Raw genomic sequence first — 20,444 nt, 5'->3', positions numbered from 1 at the left:
TCACAACAATGTCATAAAATGTGCAAATTAAAAATATACACATATTTATACATATGTGGGCATATGTATATGTATGCTTTTTATTAGCATATTAAATAAAAAAGATCTAGAAATGGGTGTAATAACTAGTTTAATTTCAAGGAAGTGATGAGCATAAATTTCAAGATGTCTGTAACAACTATAATAGAATCTGAAAATATTTGTGAATTCTATTGCTGACCAACTCCCATGTAATGCTAATACTACTATGATCTCTTGCCTAAACTTACAATGAAAAGAAATGCTATATTTCAGTTAGAGGTTAATGAAAATAAATATATTATGGATTTTTTTGATCCAAATTCATTGATATTAAATTAAGAATTTCTGGCTAAACACAACCTAATTTTCCAAATGAATTGATTGCATTATCATTTTTCTGACTACTTAATTATAGGAAATATTTATTATAACTTGTAAAAACAAGTTTAGGAATAAATTATACATTGAGACAATTTATCTAAGAAGCTATAAACAATAGTTGCCTAGGAATATGATAGGCACTTTTGTATTCAGCCAGTAAATTGTCCTTACTAATGCTACCTCATTGGTTTAGTAGCTCTTTGTTTGTTTTGATCAGGCTCTAAAAAGTAGTCACTTTCAAAGGAATGATTAAAATAGTGTCATTGTAAAAAAGTTTCCCAAAATGTCATAAAAATAAAAAGGATTGTTACCCTTAATAATGAGAAAAACTCTCCTTCAACCAATTATTTTAAATTCAAAGAAGAAAGCTGAAAGATGAAATATCTTATTTTACTTGAATTGTAACAGAAACATGGACCTGAAAATAAAATAGAGTAAAAATATTTGTGCTTTTTGGCTTAGAAGAATGTATACAGAATTATATGAAAAAAAGGCACTCTTTTTGTTGTCTCCAGAAAGCATATTAATTCAACATGTGGTCAGCCGGTAGCATTCATACTTTTGTGACACCACGGGACAGGCTGTGAAGGCCGTTGCCCAATTAGATTAAGGACAAGCTGTGTCATACCAGAGTATTAGTCCCACACAAGGAGCCATGTGCAATCAAATCAGAAAATAAACTCTTCGTATCTGGAGGCAGGCAATTATTTCCTTAAAATGGTTTTGTATCAATGAAACTATACATTACTAGAAAGATTTCATGGGTCTTTTAAACAGGGTTACCTTCTGGGACAAAGCGTTGACTAACTCCTCTACACCAAAGTGAGTCTTCCCAGAAATGTAACACAAGTAAGATTCAGAATCACACATCCTCTGTATATGCTAAATCAGAATCAGACAACAGATCATCTAGGTAATTTCTATACATATTTGACATTATTTCATTTTCAGGCTATTTACAAAGCTGATCTTGAGTGGCTGAAAGGCATTGGATGGGTGCCCATTGGCTCTGTGGAGGTCGAGAAGGTAAAGAGAGCTGGGGAAATCCTGAGTGACAGGAAGTACCGCACGCCTGCCGACAAGCTCCAGTTCACATGCATTACAGATACCCCAGAACTTGTCCTGGCGAAGAATAATGCCCTGACAATAAGCAAGGTTAGTCTCCAGCTATTTCCAGTTGCCTGAGTCATGCTTCCCATAAAGTGAGAAATGTATAACCATTTAGCATTTTGTTCTAATGTCTGGGAAACACAGTGGATACAGCAGAGCCAGCGCACAACTCAAATTAGTTGCTTGGTTTACTCTTTCTCCTTAGGATGTGGAAATCCACTTTGAAAAATGAGCTGCTGCTGTTGCTTTCGGTTTTAGTATGCAAGATAGATGATCAGTTCTTGTTTCCAGAGATCTAGCAATATGTTTATTGAGGTTGAGTTAATTCCTTATCCAATGGGTAGGGCCCAAATATGCACATTTTAGATTTAATTCAACTTATCTGACTTCTCCCATGCCTTCCTGGACATTTTCCAAACATTCACATGGTGAGACTGGGTGCTTGTTCAGTGAAGAATATGAAATTGGCGCTCAGTGAACTCCAGAGTTAGAGGTATTAAAGCTCCAGTAATTCTATTTTATACCACACCCATCAACAACCCCCACAGTGATAATAGCAATAGAAAAGATCATAAAATTTGTTGAGTGCCTGCTATAACTGATGAATTTTTTTATGTGATATGGTTAATCTTCAACAACAACAACAAGAAAAACTCAGTAAAAAAGATATGATTATCTCCCTCCAAGAAATGAGGAACACAAGGCAGTATGTACCTTTTTCAAGATCATACAGCTTGTCAGGCTCTCTCTCTAGTACTCCCATGCTTTATCTCTGGTGTGAACTTTTTACTTCCTTTCTTCTAAACTGCAAGGTTCCCCATGAGACGTGCAACAGGGGAGCAATGAGCAGTGACATCTTGTCCCAGCCTAACCTCCTGAACCTGTCCCCAAGGCCCCATTTTCTCCAGCTTTCCAATGAGTTAACAGCAGCCCTGCCTTGGCTCACTCCTTTCTCATAACATTTCTAGGGAGCCAGAGCAGAGCACCACCTAGGCCCCATCCTGTTGCTTCTTTTACCCTAAGCCCTTCCTTTGTTTCACTGTCCCCAGCTTTAATAAACATACTCTAAAAAAAAAAAATCCTCACATCTTGGACAAAGTGGAATTGGGTTTGAATTTAGGATTGACTCTGAAGTCTAGGGATTTCTACTATATCACAGTCCTATAGCCAAGCTTCGTCCTTGAAGGTCCTATGAGTAAGCTTGAGTTTCACCAGATAAAAAGAATTAATAATTGGAGTCATTATATTGCTCCATCTTAACTATTAAACAATTACATGGCTGTTTAAATATTGGCATGTTCGACTCTCCTCACTACCCTTTTGATTCCCTCACCTCCAAATAACCTTAAAAATGCTACTTTATAGTTAAATGAGTTAAATTTGATAATAACTGTAATGTATTGGCTTTTAAAAAAGGGTTTTCCCTCTCTTTCCTCATAGCATTTATATACGGAAGCCTGGGATGCTGACAAAACTTCCATTCATGTGATGCCGGACACTCCAGAAATCATGCTAGCCAAGAGCAATTCGGTCAACATCAGCCAAGTAAGAGATTTTCCAACGGTTGTTTAAGCCTTTCTAGGGATAATTAAAATATTTTTTCTATCTTACCACCTTCCTTTCTGGAACTGGCCTATTAACTTTCTATTACACTTTTATTTTTCTTTTGTGATTATTCTTCACATAGAAACTTTACACCAAGGGATGGGATGAATCGAAGATGAAGGACTATGACATGAAAGCTGATGCTATTTCCATCAAAAGTGCCAAGGCCTCAAGGGACATTGCCAGTGACGTAAGTGCCCTCCATGTAACACCCTTGGTCTCCCATTGCTGAGCAACCGAGGTGCAGCTGGTGGGCCGCACTTTGTAACTGCTTTCATGTGCATTCCCTCCAGTCCTGCCTCCTACCTTCTAAGATCTTGCCCTTTGTTGTCATAGAGAAGAAAAATAGACTCTCGAATTATAGTTTCAGTTGATGCAGGAAAGGGTTCCACCAATGAAGATATATGATTACACTACAGTTATGTCTGTAATAGTATAAAATGTTAGGTTAAAATTATTCAGCGATGCCAAAGTGTTTGTAAGATAAAATTTATGTATTTGTTTGTGGGTGTTCATGTTGTCTGTAATTGCCAGTGTGTTTATGGTTATACCAGAAATGAGTTTCTAAACCTGTATTTCTGACATTTTAGTACAAATACAAAGAAGCATATGAAAAACAGAAAGGCCACCACATTGGAGCTCAGAGCATTGAAGATGACCCCAAGATTATGTGTGCCATACATGCAGGGAAGATTCAAAGTGAAAGAGAGTACAAGAAAGACTTTGAGAAGTGGAAGACCAAGTTCAGTAGCCCAGTGGACATGTTAGGTCTCTTGCTGGCCAAGAAATGTCAGACTCTAGTCAGTGACATTGATTACCGAAATTACCTGCATCACTGGACATGCTTACCTGATCAAAACGACATTATCCAAGCAAAGAGGGCCTATGAACTGCAGAGCGATGTACGTACCATGAACTTTGGGAATGGTGGAATGGGAAGGCATAGATTTACTAACTGTCCAGTCGCTTTCTCTTTGGACAGACCCATGGGCTGTGCGCTGCACAACCCCAAGGGTGCCATTCACGTTGTTTAATTAAAAACCCATATTTAAGACTTATGTTATGGGAACAAAGAATATAGATAAAGAACCCTACTTGGGTCGTGCCCTTTATTCCCTGGCCTGTATTCCAGACTCTTTTCTTTATGTCATTTATATTTTGGGGGGCAATGAAAATATATGCCAGACAAAGGTAAATTATATGAATGTTTTTTAAAAACCGCCACTAATGTACTGTATGCAAAACACTAAATGGACTTTCACTGGGTCTCTTATTATATGATGAAAATGGAGTGAGAGTCAACAAAGTCTCCTTTTGAAAACGTTTCAGGTATATAATTTTTAAAATATCAAATAATTATCATGAAATTTAACATTATTGTTATTGTATTTCTACTCATGGCCAGTATAAAGAATTACGCTTTTACAAATTACTCTGTCATTGATATTAAAACCCCCAAGTCATGTACAGTCCCAGGTCCTAATGTTTTGGAACCACCATCTGCCCATGAACTTCATTTTTTAATTAAGGTATTATATGTCTCACATGGGAACAAAATTTCTGTCTACCATCTCTTTAGAGTGTGTACAAAGCAGACCTGGAGTGGCTGCGTGGCATCGGCTGGATGCCAGAAGGCTCAGTAGAAATGACCAGGGTGAAAGGTGCTCAAGACCTGTTGAATGAAAGACTGTATCGAACGCGACCAGAAGCCTTGAAATTCACTTGCATTACTGACTCTCCAGAAATTGTCCTGGCAAAGACCAATTCTCTGCAAATCAGTGATGTAAGAACAATCTTACCTCAAGCTTTCCTTTCGTGGGACTTTGTTTCCAAATGAGGCCACCCAAACCAGACAAGTGTTCTGTTCCTCTTCAAAGGCTATAGTGATGGGAGCAGCTTTAAGAATCTCTTGCTTAGTTCAGGGAAGGCACATGCAAGGTAGAACTCTGACAAATACTAACGTGCCTTTCTTCTGCCGCACACTTGGAAGCACTAAAATTAGAGAACTGTTACTCCATTACAATTCAGGAAAACAACTATTTATCGAAGTTCTATAAAATACTAAAGTCTGTGGCATAATGCTTCCTATTAAATGGTATAACATGGTATTAGTTAGGATTCTCTTGAGAAACAGAACCAATAGAGTGCAGAGGAGAGAGAGATTGGTTTTAGGGAACTGGCTCACACAGCTGTGGAGGCCAGCAAGTCCAAAATCTGCAGGGTGGGCCAGCAGGCTGGGGAACCAGGAAGGAGTGGCAGTTCAAGCTCAAAAGGAGTTAATAGGAAGAATTATTTCTTGCTCAGGGGATGTCAGTATTTTTTCTATAAAGGCCTTTGACTGATTGGACAAAGCCCACCACATTACAGAGGGTAGTCTGCTTTCCCCGAAATCTTACTAATATGTTAATCTTACCTTATAAATACCTTCACAGAAACATCTGGAATAATGTTTGACCAAATATCTGAGTACTGTGGCTTGGCCAAGTTGACACATAAAATTAACCATCATAAACATACATAAAACCATTTTCCAGGTTAAATAGTCACCTAAACTTTATGCTTCAGATCTCCATTGTCTATTAAATATTGAAATAATATTTCCCTTCTCTCCACAGAAACTATATCAAGAAGCCTGGAATAAAGACAAAACCAACATCAGCATTCCTTCTGACACACCAGTCATGCTGCAGGCCCAAATCAATGCCTTGCAAATCAGCAATGTAAGAGGCATAAATATGAAGTGTTAAATGCCTTTGTGAGACAACATCTGTCAGCTTCTGCAGTGTGTTATCGACAAATTACCTCTTAGAAATGTTTACAGGTTTTGGAGCTAGACACTTTCTTTCTTTTTAAAAAGATTTTATTTATTTCTTAGAGAGAGGGAAAGGGAGGAAGGGAGAGAGAAAAGGAGGGAGAAAGAGAGGGAGAAAGAGAGGGAGAGATACATTAATGTGCCATAAAAACATCGATCAGTTGCCTCTTGCACGCCCGCAACCAGGGACCTGGCCAGCAACCCAGGCATGTGCCCTGACCGGGAATCAAACAGGCAACCTTTCGGTTCACAGGCCAGTGTTCAACTCACTGTGCCACACCAGACAGGGCTAGATTCATTCTCTTTAGCTACCATTCCCAATGCAATATGAATGAAAATTCTCATTTAAACGTTAGTTTAGATACATAGCTGAGTTCCAGCACTGCAACATTTGGGATACCTGAATCTCATTAGTGTACTTAACTCCTTTCAACCTTAAAATCATTGTCTTATGTCCATTGTTTACAGCTCAGTTTCATTGTATATTGTTTGAGAATAATGAAATCCCTAATTAAATGCCTATTACGCAAGAAAGTATAAGAGGTAACAGTCTTTATCGCCTTTTTACTTTCTATTTTCTTTAGGTTTTTGATTGATCCAAAACTTTCTTGCTTGGCATTGAAAGGCCATAAGAAAAGGCTAAAGACAACTTTTAATTACAAGCAAAGTACAGGATATGCATGATATCTATATCACATCCCATTAGCAAGGACCTCTAAAAAGTCAAAGGACAACATTAAGAAGAAAATCTACTCAGATCTTGTATTTTGTGAAGGTTCACAGTTGATTCTTAGTTTTCATGTACTTGTAATGGGACTTCTTCAGGTGTGGACCATATTGTGATAAATGTAAAAATTCAAACATCAGTTTGAATTCAGATGTTTAGATTTAGATGTTTAGCTGTTAGATTTAGATGTTTACTTTTACAAATTTAATCAGAAGTGTCTTACACTGTGCAAAGTAAAAAACCAGTCACCAAAAGAAGAGCTCAGAAGTGATGGTTGTTTTTCCTTTGTTGACATTATGCCTTTGATTCATATGAGTACTTGAGTATAGTCACTTATTTTCAATTCTTGTCATCAAACCTGTGTTTCCTCTCAATAGAAACTGTACCAGAAAGACTGGGATGAAGCCAAGCAGAAAGGCTATGACATACGAGCAGATGCTATTGAAATCAAGCAAGCCAAAGCCTCCAGAGACATTGCCAGCGAGGTACAGCTCCGTTCTTCCTTGTGGTTCTTCTCTTCCATACAGTAGTTAGGGAGAGTATTTTTCAAGAGTGTAGGTGTTTTTAAAAAAAATCTATGCAAACTATCATGCTTTGTCTTACACTAAAGACTTCATTTGAGAACATTTAAATGCGAAGAGATACATTAAGGTAAGCATAGAGGAGGTATATGTGATTTTACCCCCCAAATATTTAGGACATTCTACATATGTATAAATCACAGATGAAAGTTTCAAACAAGAAGACTTAAGAATGAAATCACACTTTATAAGCAAGATATCATACTCAAGGCTTATGTATAATGCTCTCAGTAACCTTTTGAAGTTCATTTAACAGTAATTTTAAAACTTACTAACAGTCAAAATAATCATCCTATCAAGTCTTCCCCCAACTCCAGTTCCAGATCCTTAAGCCACCTTTGTTCCCTTTCTCCAGGTTCTTCTCTATTTTTTATCGTATGTACCCAGCTGTTTCTTCCTTGTCATTCCTCATTTTTATTTCTAAAATCCATAGCAGAGCACAGTATCTGCCTTATTCCCATTCTTTCTATCTCCCTTTTGTCCAAACTTGCTTATGTTACCTAAGTATAGGAAATAAAGAGAAACTATCTTACTCTAGCTAGGGGTATCCAGTCTGTGGCCCAGGATGGCTATGAATGTGGCCCAACACAAAAAATCATAAATTTACTTAAAGAATTATGAGGTTTTTTGTGATTACGTGTCACAGTATATTTAATGTGTGGCCCAAGACAGCTCTTCAAAAGTTTGGACACCCCTGCTAGTCCTAAAACACTTAGGACAAGTGTGGATCAGATGGAAACTCTTATCCACAGGTCTTTTTACTGTCATCTTCTGATTTAAATCAGCAACCTTGCTTTCCACTCCTGAAACATACACCTTGTCTATCTCCTAAAGCATACATGACTTTTTCCTTCCTGAGGTACCTTTGATACTCTCGGGAGACTTAATGTTCCACCTGCACCTTGGGGACAATGGATACCCTTACAGTGCTTTATTTTCCCCATCTGAAATATGTGATAATATTAGTAGTACTGTGTAGAGATGTTGTGAGGATTAAATGAGCTTATAATTGCCATTGTCAGCTATTTTTAATTTAAAAATTGAGCAATATATTATAGATCATCCTAATACATTTCAAGCACTCATAACAGTGTCTGGCATATAGTGATCATTCAGTAAACGGTAGCTATTATTATATTTTTATTACTCTTGTTCACTATACTATTTCCCCCCCAATTTACTCATGTCCTCTATAAAACTGTCTAAATAGCCCTATCTAATTTCCTTAAAGTGAGCTAATGTATATAATGACTGCCAATGTTGAGCTGTTTTACATTAAGAAAATATTCTGAAACACCTAATGAAAAGTCCTCTTAATACATTATTTTCACATCTCTCTTTATTTGGTTTTTCACAACTTTAGTACAAATACAAAGAAGGTTACCGTAAGCAACTGGGCCATCACGTGGGTTTCCGCAGCCTACAAGACGACCCCAAATTGGTATGGTCCATACATGCTGCCAAGATCCAGAGTGATAGAGAATACAAGAAAGCTTATGAGAAGTCTAAAGGAATTCACAATACACCATTGGACATGATGTCAATTGTTCAAGCCAAGAAATGCCAGGTCCTGGTTAGCGATGTTGATTATCGCAATTATCTGCACCAGTGGACATGTCTGCCAGATCAGAATGATGTGATCCAGGCTAAGAAAGCCTACGAACTGCAGAGCGATGTACGTAAGGGGAGATGTGTGTCTGTGTGTTTAGTCACAGTGTCTTCCCTGGAAAATTAATTTAACTGGTAATCTTAATAGAACCCAACATATTCTGTACATTCATGATAGTAGAGGTTTTCTGGACTTTTTTTTTTTATCTTACAGAGGATACTTTTTCATGTGGCAAGGTCTTATTCATCAAGATGAAAATCATTCTGCTATTCTATGCAATTAGGTAGAAAATTTTACTCCCAGTTGTTCTGATCCAGTACATTTGCATTATCAGATATCTAAATTTCAGAGACAGGTTAAACATAAGAAAATTTTGAATTTCAAGTTTATCTGATACATATAGGAAAACATTTATATTTTATATAGAGAGAAAAGCATATATACGCATAGCTATGTATTTTTTCTCATTATACATGAATCTAAGGGTCTTTTTTTGTAGATTTCTACAGGTATTATTCCCAGTGGTGCCTAAAAGGCAAATTTCAAGTGGTGAGCACAGAAGCTTGACCCTGATTTTATGCCATTGCTGTCTGTCATTCCCCAAGTACCACTTGTCAGCCTTGCTCCAGTTCCTGTAGGATACTGTGAACCTCTCCCAGAGATGTGCTCCAGAGACACAACACACAAATGTTAACATTTAAAGCTGACCCTTGAATTTCAAGGGATTGGCCACCTCGCTGATTTAAATAGAGATAGCGTGTGGTTTGCTGGCATTGTGCTCTGGTAGGCAAATTTGACTCTGTTGCACTCTGTGGTCCTCTTGTCCTACAGAATGTATACAAATCAGACCTGGAATGGTTGAAAGGTATTGGATGGTTGCCAGAGGGTTCTGTGGAAGTGGTAAGAGTGAAGAATGCCCAAAATCTCGTCAACGAAAGGTTGTATCGTACAAGGCCCGAAGACCTCAAATTCACCAGCATTGCTGATACCCCCGAAGTCATTCTGGCAAAGACCAATGCTCTCCAGATCAGTGAGGTAAGTCAGGTTTACAATATGTTCAGGCACATTGGAGAAACCTCAGTGAAAGTTCTAATTGTGAACTTTAAACTGCTAATACCAGCATTAGAATCTTGAAGATACATGTATCCAAATAGAATTTTATATAGTCTATCAATTAACAATATCCACATTTCATGTGCTTGGACAACTTCTGTCAGTGTAAGTTTGGTGGACATCTGCATGTTTCACACATTCTGATGTGCACTTTGAACACATTTGAGGCCTTACCCTACAGGTCAGCCAGTTAATACCATGATCACAAAATAGCCACCTTTTTTTGGCATTCAATTTTGGAATAAGTTGAAAAGTCCAGGGGAAGCAATATTAGACACTATGATAGTGTATTTGAGCTAAAGGAGCCAGGACTTTATTAGGAACGTGGATTGTTAAAATTAGCTGCAATGTGGGTTTACCTGCTTGATAAATTACACATGAATAAGTGCAAAAGGATCATTTTACTACTGTGTTTCTGACTCATTGTACATTTATATTATATTACGCATAAATGTATTCCTCTTGTTGTAGTTACTATTGGCACTTTCTAAATTAAAAAAAAAAAGTGATCTATATTTATATAGGAGAACCGCCAAAGAGAATTTTTGTGTCCCTATAATTGTTTTCATATTGTAATTGGCTTATTTACTAATCGGTTATGCTTTGTTTTTCATTTTTACTAGCCATTGTATCGCGAAGCCTGGGACAAAGAGAAGACTAATGTGAATGTGCCAGCCGACACTCCAGTGATGCTGCAGTCCAAACTCAACGCCATCCAGATCAGCGACGTAAGATGCTATGCATCCACTTAGGTTTAAACAATGCTTTCTGCCTAACTAAACATTCTGGCCATATGCTCTGGGGAGAGTTTAGCAAAAGGCACTTCCCTACTATTACTTTTACTTCTAGTCTTTAAGCTAATATTAAGCGCCTTTGTGTATATACCTGAATGTGTGTTTAAAATATAGAGATCTATGTCTTTAGATCTTTGTTGGAAGGAAAAATGCAGTGGTTTTGCCAAAACATAACATAAACATACATATGCATGTATAGTACTATTCAGTTCTCTTTCTAATGGTCCATCACTGCTTTTTCCTTTTAAAAACCAAACAATATCTCTTTTTTTCTCATTTTAACATGATTCACTGTCTCTCAAATCTCCTTCTTTAAAAAAAAAGTTATTAGAGAATACTTTACTAAATTTCATTAAAAATCTATTGTAACTTAAGTTCAGTATGAAACCAGCCTGTTTTATAAATCTTAAGGGGAGATTAATTTTAGTGTAACTGTTAATATGTTCTTGAACATATCGGTAATGCTGACTCAGTAGCTCCTTCTTCAGATTGACTGTGGTGTTGCAATCTCCATTTGCAGAAACACTATCAACAAGCTTGGGAAGACGTCAAGATGAAGGGTTATGACCTGCGTGCAGATGCCATTGGGATCCAACATGCCAAGGCTTCCAGGGATATTGCCAGTGATGTAAGAGTTCCTCCTTGCCCAGCTTTAACAAACACTAACTAGTAGGAACACAGGGAATTAATACTGTCCTAACCTTTAACTTACTTCCCCAGGAATTATATTTAAGAAAAATGGAAGTCATTGTTATTAGTGTCTTGTTTTCAAATCCCAAATTCAAGAACAACTTTTACAACAATTTGATAATCTTCGTGCATCTCTGCTTAGTTCTGCTCTTCTTATGTTTAAGCACAAATTTTGATTTTCTTTCCAATGTCTTCTCAATATGTTAATTTATAAGCACTTAGAGATTTATGGGTAGAAAGAATTCTGTTGTTGCTCAAAGTGCAGCACGCATAGGTGGTACCTGTGATAATTTTATGCAATACAAAAACAGGCATTTTTAAAAGTGGTTATATATCTGTTTTAATGTGTGCTGGAAAAATACAGATTTTATCCCATTTAGATAGAAGCATAAATTTTAAAATAAAAATTAGGTAAGTTTACACTTTAAAAATAAATTTATGTCAACAAAGAATCAAGTTGACCTCAAGTATGAAGTACATGTGGTACATGTTTGTGGCAAAACATGTGAGGGTGGTGAAGCGTGGGAAACACTGGACACGCCTTGGTTGGAGGATAATCGAGAAGCACTGTTCTCGCCTTAGAAGTGCTCACAGTGCCCCAGAAAGAGTAATCTAAGGGAATGGAGCTATTTTGAACAGGATGTCAAGAAAAACTGAGTTTGGAAAAACAACTCTTCTTTTTTCTGTCCCTATCCACCAGTATCTATATAAAACTGCTTATGAGAAACAGAAAGGCCATTACATTGGATGTCGCAATGCCAAGGAAGACCCTAAACTGGTTTGGGCAGCAAATGTGTTAAAGATGCAGAATGACAGGCTGTACAAAAAGGCCTACAATGACCACAAGGCTAAGATCTCCATCCCAGGGGACATGGTGTCCATCCATACTGCCAAAGAAGGCCAGGCATTAGCAAGCAATGTGGACTATCGCCAGTACCTGCACCAGTGGTCTTGCTTTCCTGACCAGAATGATGTGATCCACGCCAGGAGAGCATACGACCTGCAGAGTGATGTAAGTGTGTGCTTGTGAGGGGTGGGCCATCCCCCATGGAGGAAGCCTTCCTCTGCTGTGCCTGGGCACTTCTTCCAGTGCTTGAGAAAGCACAACTCTCCCTATGTACACGCTTCTCTTTGGTATTTTACCAAGTTTATTAATTGCTTACCTTACTGCTGGGCTTATTCAGAAAGTTTTCATTGTCATTGTTAAGTTTTCCTTTTCATAATTTTTCTATAGATTTATTAACATGTTCAGTGTTTGTAGTTTATTAGACATGAGAATTGTCAAGGTCGTTCAACTATGTATCGAAGGAGGACAAGGCTGTCTTCCGAAAAATTAACTTGAAAGGTTAGCAGCAGGCTCCAGACTCATTAGTTTCCCTTAAACTGGGCATGCTTCACAACATAGTGTTTCATTAATTTACCCAAAGTATTTTTAGATTTACTCATATTTATGCCCATTCACTGCTTTGGAAATGATGAATCCCCTCAGGCTATTTATTTCTTCTATAGAAGGGATGCCTTTTTTAAAATTATGTGAACTAGGTTCCCCTAAGCTTCGAGAGATGCTTTCTCATAATGAAGAAATTCCCCACGGGAAAGTATGCCCATCACTTGAAATGAATTGCCAACCCGTGGATGTTAACCCATTTCCTAAAGAAGTGCAGTCTCTTCATTAACCTGAAGCGTGTTAGTATACAGAGAGAGAGGAAGGGAAATTTCAAAATTTGTATGTAATCCTCTTGGAGAATGCCCTGAATTCTGGACATCTATCCAACTTTACACACTAAAACATATAATGTCATTCTTCATTAAGGTAAAAATTTTTCCTACATTTTTCATTTCTCTTACTGCCTTTTTAACCTGGTATGTGTTCTTATAAACTAGTTATTAAAATATCATTTTTGAAAAACACCATAGATTTTAATATAATTAATAATTAGTATTTAACATAGAGCAATTTTATGTGGTCAACCACTCACCTGTGTCTAGGAAAAGAGCTTTATATAACCAAGAAAATGAAAATCTTAACTCAAAGGGAGTTGCTATTTTGAAAAAAGAAAACCCAAATAAAATCAAAATTGTGGAGCTAGGGTAAGGATTGAATTCTTAATTATCTTTTAAAAATATGTATTAAACACACCATGTGCCAAGCATTGTGCTAAGCCCTGAAGATACAATTATAAATAAATACGAAGAAATAAGAGCATGTTCTTTAGAGAACATTAGGGCATTCACATTAATAACAAAGAAATAGATGTTAATTAGAAAATATCAGTCAACAGTGAGATGGCTGAGGAGGAGTGATCTCTGGTCCTATCAGAGGTGGCAAAGCTTATTTAAGGAAGTGCTGGTTTAGTGAGGATATGAAGAGAGAGTAGAAGGTGTGTTTGTGAAGAGGACACAGAGGACATTCCTCCAGAATGACCAACATATTCACAGGGAGCTGTATGCAAACCACAGACTGAAAGAAGGTCAACATGGTCAGAATGCACAGGTCAAAAACAGATCGAGACTTGTACTAGGTTATCCCTCCCCTTCTGGTTCATATTAAAGATTTTGATCTTTATCCTAAAACTAATGGGAAACCATAGGATGAGAGAATACTGTGACATCAGATTGGAATTGCAAATTTTGACAAAACCATTCTGGCTGCCTTGTGGAGAACTTAATGGAGAGTCCATTATCCTTGCTTTTAAAGTCCACATTGACTTTAGTATGACGATTATTCAAAAATTTATTCATGCATTCCCCAAACAGAGAGCTCCTTCTACATCTTTCTGCTTTTTAACATGTGCATATGCACCCCAACATAGACCTAGACCCGCTGCGACAGAAAGCAAACAGAACAAAACACTGCTATGCATATGAGAAATTATGTTCATCAGGACAGGGCTCAGTTTTTTTATTGTTTGTGGAAGATAAAATATAACATACAAAATTGCTTCCCTATTTTACGACAGTTTTTTTAAAAATCTGTCCCTAGCCCCCGGCTAACTCTGTTTTCTCTCACAGGCTATCTACAAGGCTGACTTGGAGTGGCTGCGCGGCATCGGCTGGATGCCTGATGGGTCTCCTGAAGTCCTGAGAGTCAAAAACGCCCAGGACATCCTGCGAGACAGCGTCTATCGGACACCTGTGGTGAACCTCAAGTACACAAGTATTGTCGACACACCGGAAGTTGTCCTTGCTAAATCAAATGCTGAAAATATTAGTATTGTAAGTCCTCATTTTCTCTATAATAAAATTAGATTCGTGTTATAAAGAAACCTAGTAATCTAATAATAATAATATTGATGATAACAAAGATTTTAACAACTAGTGGTGACAGGGTTGTTTCATTAGTACTTATTAATTTTAAAAATTCAAACTATTAATAAAAGGCATTAATAAAGATTTCATATCAAATTTGAGTAACTTATGGGAAAAGACTCTAGAAGTTTATATCTTATTATGAAGAGATCTTGGATCAGAAACACTGAAAGTTGTGCATTGGAACTAGCAAAATTATGAAGTGATTTTGTTATTATTGTTTCTTCCCATAGCCAAAGTACAGAGAACTTTGGGACAAGGATAAAACTTCGATCCACATAATGCCAGACACTCCAGAAATTAATCTCGCCAGAGCCAATGCTCTTAATATGAGTGATGTAAGTACTGCAACAGACTCACTTTTTGTTTAAAAGTCTCTCAGTTGGTGCAACTCCAGTGGACCGCTTCATAGCAAAGGGAGAGAAGACTGACTAGTGGAGGCAGGGAGGACTCCTTTCCATCAGCTCTGGGCCTGGCTCAAAGTCACTGAGCAGGGTCAGTTACTGGTGAGCCAGTGTCAACATGATAGAAGGGAGAGGGGAATAAGGACAAGAAAAATGAAAGGGGAATAAAGAGACCCACCACAAACAAGAAATGGGAATTAATGATGGAGTCAGATGAACTCAAAATATGAGAATTGTTTGCAAAATTCTGCACATTAGTTTTAAAACCCAAATTATAGGGAATTTTCCAGGAAATTACAAATTACCAAAATTGACCCCAGAAAAAAGATAAAAACATCTAGCAAGAAATTAAGAGGGTTATTAAAGACTTTCCTGTCTCCTCTCAAATGCCAAGGTCGCCCAGATGATTCTACGGCAAAATTCCTTATCAAAACTTCAAGGAAAATAACAAAACAAAACAAACTACCATAGAGTCCAATGAAAGAAAAGCCACCACAGTTACCAAAACTTGTCAGAATAGTTTCCCACATGAAAACTAGACCAACAATAACAAGAGAGACCTTAAATAAAATATGAACAAATCAAATTCAGTTGTACATAAATATATAACATAAACAACCAGGGTTCATTCAAGAATTCCAAGGAGATTCCATATTCAGAAACCTGATAATATAATAGAACAAAAGAGAAAAATCTCATTATATCAGATTCAAAAAGGCATGTGATAAAACCCAATATCTGTTCTTATTTTTAAAGTCAAATCTTAGCAAAATAAGAATAAATGAGTGATTTCTTGAGGTGACTAAAAGAATAAATCTCAAATCAAAGCCAAACTCACCTTCAGTAACTAAGCTTCTCATTCAAATCAGGAATAAAATAAGGATGCTCACTAACATTCCAATTGTGCTGAAAGTTCTAGCTGAGCAAGCTTCTCATTTGAGCCAAAATAATTAAGTGAGAGTAAGGATAAGAGATGAATTTTGGAAAGAAAAAAAGGCAAAATTATCATTATTTGCAGAATAAATCATTACATGCCTGGGAGAAACAAGAGAATCAAAATAAAAATATGTTAGGTAAAATGAGAGAATTTAGTAACATGGCTAACTGCACAATTCAGCAATATTACAAAAGATACGTACTTCATGGGCCACAGAGGTTTCTTGCGTATGACCTAGAAGAAGAATACTAGCTTAGTGTAATTCACCCTCCTTTGTAACTTTTGCATGGACAACAGTGTGGTGATTGCAGGAGGCAGGGTGGGGAGAAGGAGACTAACTGATAATGGAAAATAAATATAAGTTTTAAAAATTAAAAAAATTCTTTTCACACACAAAAAATAATAGTACATCTTTGTGTGAGAAGGAACCTGGCAAACAAAGATTCCTCACCATGTGCCAAGCTGTACACCATCAGCTCTATTATAATGAGCCACTTGGGAACTAATTTTTTCAGGGATTGAGAAAAATACCAAAATTTTAGGGCACTGATACATTTTTTTGGACCAGAATCAGTGTCATGGTGCAGTGTACTCTTGTCAAGTGACTGGATGGAGAGGCAATCAGCTCTTCATTTCGGTGTGGCCTCTTCAGCTCTTTGGTTTGGTCCAGAAGCATCTGTGGCAGGAAAATTCTGGAAAGTCTCATGTGCTCTCTTTCACATGATACATTTCTCAGTTGACCAGAACCCTGTCATTGATATGACGGTATAAGCTAGGCTAATATTTGAAACTGCCAAAAATAAAGTTATTAACTTTAGATACTTAGATATTAATGAAAATGGCTTGTGTTTTGGAAGAAATCAAACATCTTATTTGCATGTTAACCAAAATGTACATTTTTTTATACATAGCGTCATCATTATATAACCTTTATAAAAGCCACTATTTAAAACCTTCTCCATCATTTAAAATGCACAACATTTTTAGAATATTTGTACACAATTTTATAGGTAACCAAGCAAATTCATGTTAAATTGACTCATTTAATCTTCACACTAACCACATTAGTAAAATATGGTTATTTTGTTTTTATCAGGTAAGAGTGTTGAGACTTAAAAAGATTAAGAAATTTGCCCATGTTCTCAAAGTTAGTAGATGAAGGAGTTTGTTCTTAAGCCAGACATTTTTTTAATTCAAATAAAAAATACATTTGGCCCTGACTGATGCGGCTCAGTGGATTGAGTGTCAGCTTGCGAACTAAAAGGTTGCCAGTTCAAATCCCAGTCAGAGCACCTACCTGGGTTATGGGCTAAGTCCCCAGTTGGGGGCGTGCAAGAAGCAACTGATTTATGTTTCCCACACATCAATATTTCTTTCCCTCTCTTTCTCCCTCCCTTGCCCTCTCTCTAAAAACAAGTAAATAAAATCTCTTAAAAAAATATGTTTGACCACATGAGCAAACAAAGAGTAAGACATAAGAAAAATAATGTGATAATATATGTAATAAAATGAAATAAAAACAAAAATTAAAATAATATAATGATAAGTGTGCATTGAATATTATCTAATATAAAATATTTAAATGTGGATAATACTTTTTCTTTTGTACGGAAAACAATGTCAATTGTTAAAATACGCCCACCCAAATTCATGCAAAAGCTTGAATAAAAATTCCAGTAAAATGTATCAATACTTACAAAGAAAAAATTTATCTGAGCACTCATATTTCAGATGTGCCAAAGCCATGAAATTATCAATAATTGAAATTCATCTCTGCTTTTCACAGTTCAAGATCCCATACTGATTGGTATGTTTTCTAAATTACACATGTAAATTATTCTTATTTCTGAGTCTTTTTGACATTGTCAATACAGAATGTGCTTATTTAAATATGAACATGTGTTTTCAAAGTCATCTATAAACTAGTCACTCTCTTAATTAAGTTCTCTTTACAAACAAAAAGACTACATTTTTTAATGGCTATTAATACCCAATTGTACCTTAGCAGGAACATCTAACATTCCCAAACAATATGCATCATCAATCACATAAGATCTAAGAAACCATATTGGGGGAAAACTCTGCAAATCCTTTTTACTCCGTAAACAGTTTATAATTTTGAAGATCACAAAATTGAATTGAATTTTAAAATTGAATCAATTAAATTTTAAAAAATTCAATAACAGCCCATTAATGCCTCAACTTAAATTTATCCCAAAGCTAGCAATACACAAAGCAACAAAACTCTTTTTACATAAACCATGAACAGCTACATCAAGGCTATGATTCAAATAGAAAAGAAAGAACTCTTGTCAAACCTAGATATTTGGGCTCCAGACACGACTTTACATTTCAGTGCCATGGTGCAGAATGATTCTTTCACCCATTCTCCTTTCTTTTACTGGTTCTGGGTCTTCAAAACTGCACCCCTCTGATAATAATTCCACTTGAGACCTCAGACATATTGGTAGATCATAAACTGGAATGATACCTTTTGTTCTCTTCAGAAAATTTACCGCGAAGGTTGGGATGAAGTGAAGACGAGCTGCGACGTGCGGCTGGATGCCATCCCCATACAGGCTGCCAAGGCTTCCAGGGAGATCGCCAGTGATGTAAGTATGGCCTTGTTCAGCTTCTCTGTTTTTTTTTTTTTAAGCAAATGCCCTGCGTGCATCAAGAGAACAAACTGTGATCCATCTGCTTTGTTTTTGCATCTCCAGTATAAGTACAAGCTTGACCATGAGAAGCAGAAGGGCCACTACGTGGGTACCCCCACAGCCAGGGATGACAACAGGATCCAGTGGGCCCTCATAGCTGGCAAGATTCAGAATGAAAGAGAGTACCGGCTGAACTGGGCCAAGTGGAAGACTAAGTTCCAGAGCCCTGTGGATATGCTTTCCATCTTGCATTCTAAAAAGTGCCAGATTCTGGTCAGCGACATTGATTACCGCAACTACTTACACCAGTGGACGTGCCTGCCTGACCAGAACGACGTGATTCAGGCCAAAAAAGCCTATGAACTGCAAAGCGATGTGAGTGGGCTGCATTTTAGGATGAACTCTTCTCCATTTTGCCATGACTCCCAAAAAGTTTGTCATTAAGTCCTTGTATCATAGCTGTATGTCTTATGCAGCCAAGAATTTGGTTTTAGTTACATGTTATAGTATGGTATCAAAATCCCCTCTCGACTTGTGTCAAGAAATAAACAGTAGCATGAATATAGCTCTCAACCATTACAGGGTAAGGACAAATAAAGGTGAAAATATTATTTCTATAGAATTTAAGTAGCAACAGAGGTTTATATCATAAGCAAAATATTGGCAGTCCATGGACAGGATATAGGCACAGATACATCAACTAAAATGACAACTAAAATTTTGTCATTTTAGTTGACAAAATGTGTAAAAATTTTGAAGTTGACAAGGTTTTTAGACCAGGAAATTTTGTGTACAAATCTATGATTTCCCATTCCTCTTGAAAAATCAGAGGATGAAGTTGTCAACATGCATTAGCCCTGACAACAACAACCTCCAGCTGAACTGAAGCTAATCGCTTTTAAATAAAAAAATGTGTCCTTTAGTTTATCATACCATCTGGCCTCCTAATTAATCTGCTTATGTTAGCTGCCTGGCTGCTTGAGTCTATCATTCTTAAATTGTATTTCTCCATCAGACCAATGGATAGAATAAATAGGACTTGTGGCTAGGGTTGCTGACTTTATCCCGGCCTTGTTTTCACAGGCTATATACAAGGCTGACTTGGAATGGTTGCGTGGGATCGGGTGGATGCCCAATGATTCCGTTTCTGTCAATCACGCCAAGTATGCTGGGGACATCTTCAGCGAGGTATTCCAACATTTTATCCTGCTATCCATTCAATTTCCTGAAAAACTGAACTGAAAGACACAAGCCAAAGTTTAGTTATACCCTATCAACAATTTAAACAATTTTACTTGCTGTCATTTAAGCCAAGCATACATTTTTCCCCCAAAATAATCCTGTACTGTTGCTATGACAACTATAGGACCACATCCATAATATAAAGTCCATCACACTTACTGATGCTCGAAACTGTACAAATGAAAAACTTCTTTTGACAGCAATAGGAAAATATTTGAGAGAAGTTTTTCCAGTTGAAAAAAAAATGTATTGAGCATTATAATACACATAAGACACACGCATATAATGATACATTACATGACTTTGGGAGCTAAGCAAACCTACTACTTTAAAATCCATGGGAGGTATAAGAAGCCAACCCATTTGTTTAAAAATAAAATGCTAAGAAAGCCAAATTGCCAAGAAGACACCATTCAAGTATGGTGCCCTATACTTCTAGTAGAAAAGAATCC

The 20,444-nt window shown here is 36.9% G+C and overlaps 1 protein-coding gene across 11 annotated transcripts in view; it reads left to right on the top strand.

Moving 5' to 3' along the window:
* NEB (nebulin) overlaps window positions 1–20,444 on the top strand; it is a 199,472-nt gene that overhangs the window by 102,985 nt on the left and 76,043 nt on the right. For all 11 annotated transcript variants that reach the window (XM_054562772.1, XM_054562777.1, XM_054562775.1 and 8 more), the window contains exons 78-94: window positions 1,354–1,557; window positions 2,953–3,057; window positions 3,200–3,307; window positions 3,708–4,019; window positions 4,697–4,900; window positions 5,733–5,837; window positions 7,034–7,141; window positions 8,601–8,912; window positions 9,678–9,881; window positions 10,583–10,687; window positions 11,274–11,381; window positions 12,144–12,455; window positions 14,456–14,659; window positions 14,986–15,090; window positions 18,601–18,705; window positions 18,814–19,125; window positions 19,834–19,938. In XM_054562772.1, the coding sequence (XP_054418747.1) occupies window positions 1,354–1,557; window positions 2,953–3,057; window positions 3,200–3,307; window positions 3,708–4,019; window positions 4,697–4,900; window positions 5,733–5,837; window positions 7,034–7,141; window positions 8,601–8,912; window positions 9,678–9,881; window positions 10,583–10,687; window positions 11,274–11,381; window positions 12,144–12,455; window positions 14,456–14,659; window positions 14,986–15,090; window positions 18,601–18,705; window positions 18,814–19,125; window positions 19,834–19,938 (3,018 nt within the window). The remainder of the gene's footprint in view (window positions 1–1,353; window positions 1,558–2,952; window positions 3,058–3,199; window positions 3,308–3,707; window positions 4,020–4,696; window positions 4,901–5,732; window positions 5,838–7,033; window positions 7,142–8,600; window positions 8,913–9,677; window positions 9,882–10,582; window positions 10,688–11,273; window positions 11,382–12,143; window positions 12,456–14,455; window positions 14,660–14,985; window positions 15,091–18,600; window positions 18,706–18,813; window positions 19,126–19,833; window positions 19,939–20,444) is intronic.

Source organism: Pteronotus mesoamericanus, unplaced genomic scaffold (genome assembly GCF_021234165.1).
Source record: "Pteronotus mesoamericanus isolate MK-2021 breed Mesoamerican mustached bat unplaced genomic scaffold, CSHL_Meso_final scaffold_651, whole genome shotgun sequence".
NCBI classification, from domain to species: domain Eukaryota; kingdom Metazoa; phylum Chordata; class Mammalia; order Chiroptera; family Mormoopidae; genus Pteronotus; species Pteronotus mesoamericanus.
Note: the sequence above shows the minus strand (reverse complement) of the source record. Positions and strands in the feature narration are given on the sequence as shown.